An 11236-nucleotide genomic window follows, 5' to 3' on the forward strand; every position below is an offset into this window, starting at 1 on the left:
CAGAAGGTTGACTAGAGGGCCCTTCCTTCCTCTAAGCCGCATTTCTGGTTGCGCCACATTAAGTCACACAAGTATTAAGTGCTGAGCAGTCTTTGGATCACAGAAAACACACGCAGAGGCTGCAACCACTGGGCCCTGTGGAAAGCTGGCGGCCGTCCTGCCGTGGTGTCCGCGCTGCTGGAGGCCGGGCTGGAGCTGAGATCAAAGCCCTTCAGCGGGAGTGGGACGACTCCTCTCTCCCCTGGTTTCCCTGGAAGTTGAGGAAGTTCCCAGGAAAGTGCCGAAAACCTCTCACCACTCTTTACACAGACCTGGTAGGGGCTGAGGTGGGGGAAGCTCTGTTGCAGAGACGGGCTGACTCGGGGAATGGGCCAGCAGGGAGGGACAGGTGGGGGAGGGACAGATGGCGGGGGGGGGGGGGGGGGACAGATGGGGCGTCAGAGGAGACAGAGGCTGTCAGGGAGCTGCGGTCCTGCACATGGGAACTAGCCCTGGCCCAGCCTTCCTGGAGGTCGCTGGGCCTCTGCTAGTTACTGAGAGGGCACCACTGTGCCCAGGCTGCACCTCCCTGTGGCCTGGTCCCTCCACAAGCTGGAGGAAGGAGGGGGCTGCTCCCTCCCAGCCAGTGCCGAGTGACTGCATACCATACCCAGAAGCCACACGCTGTATATTCCTGCATGCATGCCCCTGAAACGGTGGCCTTGTGGGTTGCAGAGTGCATGCTGCTTCCACAAGTAAGAGACAGCTGCTTGCTCCACACCCGGGGGCTCCAAGGCTCAGGCATCCTTGCCGTGGCCCACCCAGCCAAGTGCAGCAAGAGAGGAGGCACCACCCCTACCTATTTCACTGGTGAGGGCAGACCCCAGGGCTTTCCGGGAGAGGTGCAATAGCAGAGTTCCAGCTTGGGGTGGGGAGGCTGTGTGTCAGGACCACAGCATTAGCCAGGGCCACAGGGAAGCGAGGCAGAGCCCGTGGGAAAGGTGCCCCCATGTGCTCATGGAGGGGGCTTGGTAGGCACTGGCCTCCTGTGTGAGCAGGTGGAGTGCTGAGGGTCTGATAGCCGGGTGCCCTCCACTGGGACAGTCACTGTGAGACAACCAGGACCACGTGCGTCTACCCGATGAATGGGCCTGGGATATGGGGATGTGCATGTATGAACAATCACAGCAAGAACAGTTCTTAGCACATCCTGATTCAACTCATGAACCCTCACCACAAGCCCAGAAGGGAAGATGTTATGAATATCTGTACTTGGCATGTGAGTAAAACTAGGGTCAAAAAGTCTAAGTAACTTGTCCAAGGCCACACAGTGACCCTGAGAGAGAAATTGCTGTAGAGCAGAAGTGTGATAGGTATTTTTGAGATCTGATTCACATGCCCTCATTGCAGCCCCCTGACTCCAATTACCTGCCCAGCATCCCACGGGGGGACCAGATTGGGCTTCTAAGGCTGGGTGGGTTGAGGCGGACATCACACCAGGGCTGGACCTCTGAAGCAATAGCTAGAGAAATGTATGCGTGTACCACAACTCCAAACTAAAGATAATGAATATAAAATGCATGTAATGAATATGCAGTCTATTCTCATTACATATTCTCTATTTGCAAATTTACCTACTCATTAAAATTTATTTGTAACCCTTAAATCAATACTTGGGGTGCTTTCAAGGTCATTTGCAGAAATGTACAAAGTGGTGACAAATTTGGGTTGCAGGCATGCACATTCCCAACTGAAGTCACACAGTCACACAAGTCCTTTTTCTTTCTTTCTTTCTTTCTTTTTTTTTTTTTTTTTGGAGACAGAGTCTCGCTCTTGTCATCCAGGTGAGTGCAATGTGCGATCTCAGCTCACGGCAACCTCCACCTCCCAGGTTCAAGTGATTCTCCTGCCTCAGCCTCCTGAGTAGCTGGGATTACAGGCACCTGCCACCACACCCGGCTAATTTTTGTATTTTTAGTAGAGACAGGATTTCATCATGTTGGCCAGGCTGGTCTCAAACTCCTGACCTCAGGTGATCTGCCCGCCTCAGCCTCCCAAAGTGCTGGGATTACCGGCGTGAGCCACTGCACCCAGCCACACTTGGCCTTCTTGCCTCAATCCATACTGTGAACAAGTGTCCTTTTCTTGGTCTATGTAGTGCCACGTTTTTATGCCTGTTGTTGGTGATTTCCCATTTAAAATGCCCCCACGTGCCGTGGTGAGGAACTGTCTGGTGTCCTGAGCATGAGGCGATATGGATACGGGGAATACACCAGGGTCAGGGCAGCCTCAGTGGGACTGGGTGACAGGATGTCAGCCTGGAATTCAGTGTTAATGAAACCACTGTGTGCCTCCGCAGGGTGTCTACAGGAAACACACTCGAGCCTGGCTACGTATGGCTGGTTGATGAAATGCTTCCAGAAGCTCGCAGAAGCCTGACCCTGTACTTCCTCAGCAGCAAGGGTTCCAGATTCACTAGGTGAGTACTGGCAGCGACTTCATAGAGCTTAACTACATGAATGCCAGAACAGACTGTATAGATACCCACTATAAATCAGCACTAAAGTGCCTGTACACATACATCCATGCAGCACTGAATGACAGGGAAATGTTACAAGAAACGCGTCATGAGGGGTTTTGTCGTGTGAACACGGTAGAGTGTGCTTAACGCACAGCTGGAGGGCAGTGCCTGCTGCATACCCAGGCTGCCTGGTTGGCTCCCAGGCTGCAAACCTGTGCAGAGAGCGACTGGACTGAACACTGGAACTGAACACTGGAACTACTGTAACGCAGTGGTAAGCATTTGTGTATCTAAACATAGAAAAGGTACAGCCAAAGCCGGGTACGGTGACTCACACCTGTAATCTCAGCACTTTGGGAGGCTGAGATGGGCAGATCATGAGGTCAGGAGTTTGAGACCAGCCTGACCAACACAGCGAAACCCCATCTCTACTAAAAGTACAAAAATTAGCCAGGTGTGGTGGCGAGTGCCTGTAATCCCAGCTACTTGGGAAGTTGAGGCAGGAGAATCACTTGAACCCGGGAGGCAGAGGTTGCAGTGAGCCGAGATGGTACCATTGAACTCCAGCCTGGGCAACAGGGTGAGACTCCTTTCCAAAACAAAAGAAAAAGGAAAAGATACAGTCAAAACATGGTGTGAAAGATGAAGAATGGGACAGTGAGTAGGCACTTAGCACGAATGGAGCTTGCAGGACCGGGCGAGTCAGGGAGGGAGTGGGGAGTGAATTCGAAGGCCCAGGATACGACTGTCATGCCACAGACTTTATAAACACATGACCTTTATAAAAAATACTGTTCTTTCTTCAATAATAAAATTATCCTCAACTTACTGTAACATTTTTACTTTATATTTTTTTTAATTTTTAAAAATTCTGACTCTCTTTTTTTTTTTTTTTTTTTTTGAGACAGAGTCTCGCTCTGTGGCTCAGGCTAGAGAGCAGTACTGTGATCACAGCTCACTGCAGCCTTGACTTCCCTGGGTTCAAGCAATCCTCCCACCTCAGCCTCCTGAGTAGCTGGGACTAAAGGTGTGCCCGGCTACTTTTTGTATTTTTTGTAGAGATGGGGTCTCATCATGTTGCCCAGGCTGGTCTCGAACTCCTGGGCTCGAGCAATCCTCCTCCCTTGGCTTCCCAAAGTGCTGGGATTACAGGCTTGAGCCAGCATGCACAGCCACAAACATTATTTTTAATTCTCACCAGACTCCTGCTAGGGAAGTAATCATTACTCATATTTTACAAACAGAAAGCCTGAGAATCTGAGAGATTTTTAAAAACCTCCCTGCGGTGACCCACCTGGGCCATCAACCCGCACACATGGTAACGACGCCTGGTGTTCCCACCCCCAGCAAACTGACCGACCCCTCTCCTATAATCCTATCTCCTAATACTCCCATCTTCCAATAGGAAGCTAGTGGCACTGGCCCCACCCCACCCTGGAGGGCCGACGCCTTGGATTTTCTGGGGTGACAGGAGTGGGCTATTGGGTGACACATTTGCTAAGCCAATCGGCTTGGGGTGGGAGAGGGATGTCGGGGGATGCAACAGAAAGGCTGGCCTAGCGTCATCCACTCTGCACTCCCACCACCGAGCTAAATGACACCAGGACCCCTTAAAGGAGACGCAAAAGAATCTTTCCACTAAACATAGAGCCACTATTCCATGCAGGAATCCCTACTGGGTAGCTATCCAAAGGAAATGAAATCATTTTATCAAAAAGATACCTGTTCTTGTACATTTATCGCAGCACTATTCACAATAGCAAAGATAAGGAATCAACCTAAGTGTCCACCAGCAGGTAAATGGATTTTAAAAGTGGTATACACACACAATGAAATCATATTCAGCCATAAAAAGAATTAAATCATGTCTTTTGCAGTAACATGGATGGAACTGGAGGTCATTATGTTAAGTGAAACAAACTAGACACAGAAAGTCAAATATCACCTGTTCTCATTTGTAAGTGGATGCTAAAAATGTGTCCACATGCACACAGAGAGGAGTGGTGGACAATGGACATGTGGATGGCTGACGGGGGTAGGGGGTGGATGATGAGAAGTTAGTTAACGGGTACAGTGTACATGATTCAGTTGGTGGACACCCTAAAAGCTCTGACTTGACTATTATGCAAACCACACATGTAACAAAACTGCACATGTACCCTGTAAATTGGTATGATAATAATAATAATTGGTAAATAAGCATCTTTCACACGGTGATCTCCCCACGGTCGGCATTGTCTTAATGAAACGCTGTGAACTTCCTCCCTTGAGTATCCTCAAATGTTAGCACATTACCAAAGCTACCCTCAGGCAGAGGCCAGAAAACACAGAAGCAAAGAGTTGAGAGAGAATCTTTGGGCTTACCTGGCCCAAGGCCCCTCCCTGCTTGCCTTAGAAATAGGAGACGACCGGCTGCCGCACACCCATCTCAAAAGCAAGGGGTCTGAGATGCCTTTGGTCAAAGAGAAAGGATTTTGCAATTGCAATCTGAAGTCATGTATCACTCCAAGAGGGTTTTAGGGCTAGTCATTTGAGTTTTCATAAAAAGGACAGAGAATGGGAGGTACAAAGTGATTGTGAATTCTGAAATGTACTTACGTGCAATACTTTTTTATTGCTTTTAGAGAAACCTAAATGTATTTGATGAATTTTTTCTCTTAGAAAAACTGAAGGGACATTAAAACTGCCAGGCGTGGTGGCTCACGCCTGTAATCCCAGCACTTTGGGAGGCCGAGGCAGGTGGATCACTCGAGGTCAGGAGTTCGAGACCAGCCTGGCCAACATGGTGAAACCCCATCTCTCCTAAAAATACAAAAACTAGCCAGTGTGATGGTGTGCGCCTGTAATCCCGGCTACTCGGGAGGCTGAGGCAGGAGGATAGCTTGTACCTGGGAGGAGGAGATTATAGCGAGCCAAGATCGCACCATTGCACTCTAGCCTGGGCAACAGAGCAAGACTCTGTCTCAAAACAAACAAAAAACCCCTGCACATACACTCACACATGTACACATTCACATGTGTACACACACCCATACATGTGTACACACACCCATACATGTGTACACACACCCATACATGTGTACACATGCACACCACCATCACCACCTCTGCGTTAATGAAACCAGAATGAAATTTAGCAGATTTTAAGGGTTTTATTTAAAGAAATGGTATGTTAAACCATTGAAAATGATAAAAAGACGATTAAGAAAACCCAGGATTTCATGAAACACGAAGCTGACAAGGAGCTGAAGTTTCTTCTTTGGTTTCGGAACACCCAGTGAGCCAGATGCATCCTCTGGAACCAGCCTCTCTTAGTAATGGCAGTCTAGAAATTTAAATGCAAGACGGTTGGTAAGGGAACCCCAGAAATGGGGGTGCCTAGGCTGTGAAGCTGGGGTGGGCCACGTCACTTTGCCCAGGAGCTTCCTACTGAAGAAGGAGCCCCTTTCCTGGGGAGGGGATGTAAGGGGACCAAATCCCCCCACCCCAGGCTAGAGTTTCCTCTGTGGGGCGCATTCTCCCCAGACCTTTTTTATGACCTTTAGGTCACATAAGAAAATCACTCGGAAAATCCTGAACATGAAATATTTTGCTCTTTGGAATACTTTCATATCCTAAGAAAAGGCATCCTTCAAGGACCAGCACGCTCTTTCCCCGTTTTCCTGGATCTGCTTGGTCTTTTTATTATCTTGTTACACTCTGTGTCAGGAACACGCTGTCACTAAGTGGCTGGGAGAAGTGGACCCGTTCCCCTCTGTGGGCGGGACCCTCCCAGGACTGCCCGGAGCAGGACATTGTGGGGGACACTTGTCACTCGGGGTCATGTGGGGGAGAACGGGGAGGCCACCGGAGGAGGGGCCAGGTCTGCTTGAATTGGGCCCTTTCTGGTACCCAGCAGAGCGCAAGACACTCAGTAGCCTCCACACACAGATCAGATTGCAATAAAATAGGCAACCCCCCTGAACGTTGCAACACCTGGGGAGGCGACAGGGATGAGCTGCTGTTTCTAGAACCATCACAGATGACACAGTGGCAATGCTGGAGGTTATAAACTTATTGAAAAGACGCTGTCTTTGCCAAGAACATTCTGGAATTGCCTTCAGAATCCCATAGGAGGCAGGGGCCCTGGCCTCGATGGCATTGAGGCAGCGAGGCAGCTGCCCTCCCCGCACCCCACGTCTAGGGACGGAGGAGGAATCATGGTGTCCAGGAACCAGACGGCGCGTCCCACAGCCACGTTACCTTCCACAGACTTCGGGTAGAAGCACCAGGGCACTTCAAAGATGAGGTTGGAGAAGCAGCAATTCCGAGAGGCGCATTCCTCGGGGCTGATGCCCCGGTAGCCACAGTCTTTTCGGGCTGAGACCTCCATGACGCACTGCTCCGAGTCTGCCACGGGACAGGCACGACACCGAGACCCAGTCAGGCCTGCCGTGCCCTGGAAAGCTCCACCTCTTCCTCCTCTGAGAGCAGCGCTGGTTTGCAGCCTCCGTGGATAGTGAGGTGCAGCATCCCCTGGGACCGCCTCCCCCGGGGACTGTGGAAGTGTCGGCCCCTGGGACGGCCGCCCCCGGGGACTGTGGAAGTGTCCGCCCCAGCGACGCTTGGTTGGCCTGTCCTCCCCGAAGGTGGGGCCCATGTGGGGTGGTCACAGTCGGAAGCTCTGGAGTCCCCCACCTTGGGGAAATCATTTTGCCTCTCAGAACTCAGTGTTATCCTCTGTAAATGGGGTGGTCCCCCTGACCAATATGAGAAAAGGTTTGTGGGCACCTTGGAAAGATGGAAAGCGTTTGGACACGGTATTGATACCCAAAGACACTGCCATTCAGTGGGCGCTTGTGAACAATCCACCATCTGCCTGGTTTACCTGCCGGGCCCAGCAAGCCTCCCAGCAACAATCTGAGGGAAGAATCGCCCTTCTCCGGAGGACGTGCCCGGTTCCACGCACACGGGTGCACAGCACACTTGCAATCTTCCTTTGAGCATCCTCGGTGGTTACGACCTGGGTCCTGATCCCTTGCGCTGACATAAAACTAACTCCCAAAGAACCCTAGAAGGCTTCACTGCCTTCCCTAACGTCTGAGGTCTCTCAGCCCTTATGTTACTACTGTCCTATTAAATAACCTTCATTTCCGCATGGAAGCTTCCTCAGAAGTCACACTTCAAAAGCTAGAGGAAACCTATTATTGTTTTTTTTCTTTTTTTCAACTAAAATAAAACTGATGTCTCTACACATACATGTCTGCTGAAGGAAATAACGGTGTAGAAACAGGATAGGTGGAACATTTTCATCTCACTGTTGGCTGACCTGGGCTACCCTCTAGACTATCAGTCCAGGCTAGTCCCAGATTAACCAACCTGGACTACCTCTAGACTAACAGTCCAGGCTAGTCCCAGACTAACCAACCTGGGCTGCCTCGAGACTAACAGTCCAGGCTAGTTCCAGACTAACCAACCTGGGCTAGCTCCAGACTAACCAACCTGGTCTAGCCCCAGACTAACAAACCTGGGCTACCTCTAGACTAACAGTCCAGACCAGTACCAGACTAACCAACCTGGGCTACCTCTAGACTAACCGGCCTATGCTAGCCCCAGACTAAGCAACCTGGGCTAGCTCCAGACTAACTAACCTGGACTAGCCCCAGACTAACCAACCTGGGCTAGCTCCAGACTAACCCACCCAGGCTAACCCTAGACTAGCAACTGGGCTCCCTCCAGCCCCTGCTCTGATCTCTGCCTGTGAAGCTATGGCAGCCCAGGAAGAGGGTGCAGCTTCCCTGGAAGATTACCTTGCTTCGGGAGGGCTTCGAAACACCAGGGGACCCCAGCGACACTGGAGTCGAAACAGCATCCTTTGTCAAAGCACTGGTCGCTGGTGATGCCAGGGAAGCCGCAGTTCTTCCTTTTTTGGGGGCTCAGCCTGGAGCACTGGCAGGGGGCTGTGGAAAGACCCTCGGTCAGCCCCGCGCTGGTATCCCAGACCACACTGCTCCTTCTCTCAGGGATTTTAGGGGATGCCTCTACTGTCTTGCTGCCACACAGAGAAACACAAAGTCTTATCTTGCCCATATTTAAGCAATGCAGTTTCCTCCTGAGAAACTGGTAGGGCTTTGCTGAAATTGTTATATTAGTTTAAAAAAAAAAAAAGAAAGCTAGGCATGGTGGCTCATACCTATAATCCCAGCACTTTAGGAAGCCGAGATGGGCAGATTGCTTGAGCTCAGGAGTTCAAGACCATCCTGGGCAACATGTCAAAACCCCATCTCTACAAACAATACCAAAAAAAGAAAAAAAGGGCCAGGCATGGTGGTCCACACCTATGGTCTCAGCTACTCAGGAGGCTGAGGTGGAAGGATCACTTGAGCCTGGGAGGCAGAGGTTGCAGTGAGCCAAGATCACACCACTGCACTCCTGCCTGGGTGGCAGACCAGATCGTGTCTAAAAAACCAAAAAAAATAAAAATCCCTTCTAGAGGAGGATGAACAGAGGCTAAGATCAAGGTGACAGGTGAGTGCTCTGGGACTCCAAGGACCCTTGGTGGGAATGCCCTCCTAGCCTGACCCGGGGTCCACTGACACCTGCCGTCACTCAGCCTTTCCCTAGGAGGGAGATCCTTCTTGGAACCACCCTCTTGAGCAGCGGGAAATCCCGTGTGAACAACACGCATGGCCAGATGCCTTTATGTCTTCTTCCCCTCTCAAGTAAATTCATTTCTTTAAGAGAAATAAAGCAAGCACGTAAAGAGACCCTCTCCTTCACTTACAGGGTTTCTCACCCCCCGCCAGGGCACACAGCCCCAGGACGAGGAGCACTGCCAGGAGCTGGGCGTCTCGTGGTCCCATGTCCAGCTCAGCTGCAACCCAGGACGGCTTGCAGAATGCATGGCGCCCACTGCCAGGTGTGTTTTATAATCTCTTCTCTGTTTGTCCAACAAGCACAGATAACCTTTCTTCTCTGCACCACAGCCCCAGCCCTTTGATAACCTTTCTTCTCTTCCCTGTGGCCCCAGCCCTTCCACCGTGGAGGCGAAGAGGAGGCAAGGGGCAGCCGTGCTCCGGGCAGGCGAGGCTTCCGGGCGAGGGTGACTCCCCGCTCGGTGAGGCCTCCTCCTGCCCTGGCCAGGGAGTCGGGTCGTGCCAGGCTGCCAACGTGAAAAACCAGCCACGTGCAGGTCTGGGGCCGGGCATACCCAGGGTCACACCCAGGAACGGATAAGCCATGCATTTCTGCTGATAGAGTGGGCGGCACCGCAGGAATTTAGAAAATATTAGGGCCAAGTTTACTGGGGGAAATGAACAGGCCAGCAGGCAGCATGGAAAAGACCCTTCCCCGAGGAAGGGAAGCATCTCAGAGGAGGGAAGAGACTGCTCCGGTGTTGTGGTTAGAGCCTCCCCAGCCACAGCACCATGTGCTTTGTCTCAGCTTCAGCAGGAGGAGCTGCTCTCCACGGAGATGAGACGGACAGGGTCAGCGGAGCAGCCTGTGACAGGCAGGTTTTAATAAGTTCATTTTCAGCCAACCCCTGAAATGGGTTATTTTTGTTCCATGGGAACGCTCTGCATCTCCTAAAAGATGGCACCTGGGACCCCGTCCGTGGCCTCCCCGGGGTAGGATGTGCTGGAGAAGGAGTCTGTGGACTGGACAGCGAGGACAGCAACCAGAGGGGAGACACCTGGAAAGAAAGAGGGGAAGCTGTGGTGGGAAGGACAGAGGGGGACCCAAAGTTCTGCACCCCAGGGAGTGGCAGGGGGTTGCCAGTCTCTTTCTGATGGCTGAGTGGTCAGGGGCCCAGAGACACAGGAAACCCAAAATTCTTGGTCCACCACAGGGCTGTCCTCAGGGTCTGGAGAGCAGGCCCCGTACTCCAGGTCCCCATCCTCCAGGCTTCATCCTCCAGGCCCTCGTTCCCCAGGCTCCGTCTTCCAGGCCCCCATACTCTAGGCCCCTGTCCTCCAGGCCCTGCCCTCTCTGCTGCCGTCCTCCAGGTCCCCCTCCTCCAGGCCCCGCCCTCTATGCTGCCGTCCTCCAGGCCCCCATCCTCCAGGCCGTCATCCTCCAGATTCCATCCTCCAGGCCCCCATCCTCCAGGCCGTCATCCTCCAGATTCCATCCTCCAGGCCCCCATCCTCCAGGCCGTTGTCCTCCATGCCCCCATCCTCCAGGCCCCCATTCTCCAGGTCCCCGTCCTCCAGGCCCCCATCCTCCAGGTCCCCGTCCTCCAGGCCCCCATCCTCCAGGTCCCCGTCCTCCAGGCCCTCGTCCTCCAGGTCTCCTCTGGATCCGGGTCAAGTGCCTCCAGGCTCGCCACTGACTGTTCACCACTGGGCAGCCACGGGGACTCAATCCATGAAAACTCTGGCAGGTCACTTTACTCACCTTCATAAGTCATTGTTTTCTCTCATATTCCCACCCACCTCTCCTCTCTGCTTCCTCCCCATCAACCCGACTTTCCACTACTCGCTGCAGCCCCTTCAGGATTCCTGCTGCTGCAACCACCTGACCCATGCGAAAGAGACCACTTCTCAGCCTCTCACACTTTCCTGGCCCTGGCGGAAGCCTGTGTTGTCCTAGGGATGCTTCCCTGGAATCCTGCTCAGGCCCCCACGCAGGGACACTGAGTGCCCACAGAATTGGGAAACCATTACATAAGATGGGACATCTGCAATAGAGTGGCATTGCTGGTTGAAAGTGGAGCTGCTCACAACCTCCACAACTGTACTTGGCCACCTCCCCATC

The 11236-nt window shown here is 52.3% G+C and overlaps 1 protein-coding gene across 1 annotated transcript; it reads right to left on the minus strand.

The window, feature by feature from the left end:
* Window positions 1-5632: 5632 nt before the first annotated feature.
* On the minus strand, window positions 5633-9488 carry TFF2 (trefoil factor 2). The gene is made up of 4 exons (XM_037985440.2): window positions 9264-9488; window positions 8290-8439; window positions 6743-6889; window positions 5633-5825 (listed from the first exon to the last, which is right to left on the minus strand). Exons 1-4 carry the CDS (start codon window positions 9340-9342, stop codon window positions 5812-5814), a joined length of 390 nt encoding a protein of 129 aa, XP_037841368.2. The 5' UTR covers window positions 9343-9488; the 3' UTR covers window positions 5633-5811.
* Between the last annotated feature and the right edge of the window lie 1748 nt (window positions 9489-11236).

This window comes from Chlorocebus sabaeus, chromosome 2 (assembly GCF_047675955.1).
Source record: "Chlorocebus sabaeus isolate Y175 chromosome 2, mChlSab1.0.hap1, whole genome shotgun sequence".
In the NCBI taxonomy this organism is placed as follows: domain Eukaryota; kingdom Metazoa; phylum Chordata; class Mammalia; order Primates; family Cercopithecidae; genus Chlorocebus; species Chlorocebus sabaeus.

Coding starts and splice junctions, on each gene's coding strand:
- TFF2 (XM_037985440.2), bottom strand. CDS start 9,342: ATGGGACCACGAGACGCCCAGCTCCTGGCAGTGCTCCTCGTCCTGGGG. Junction 8,440..9,263: donor GGCGGGGGGTGAGAAACCCT/GTAAGTGAAGGA, acceptor GTCTTTCCACAG/CCCCCTGCCAGTGCTCCAGG. Junction 6,890..8,289: donor CGAAGCCCTCCCGAAGCAAG/GTAATCTTCCAG, acceptor GTCCCGTGGCAG/ACTCGGAGCAGTGCGTCATG.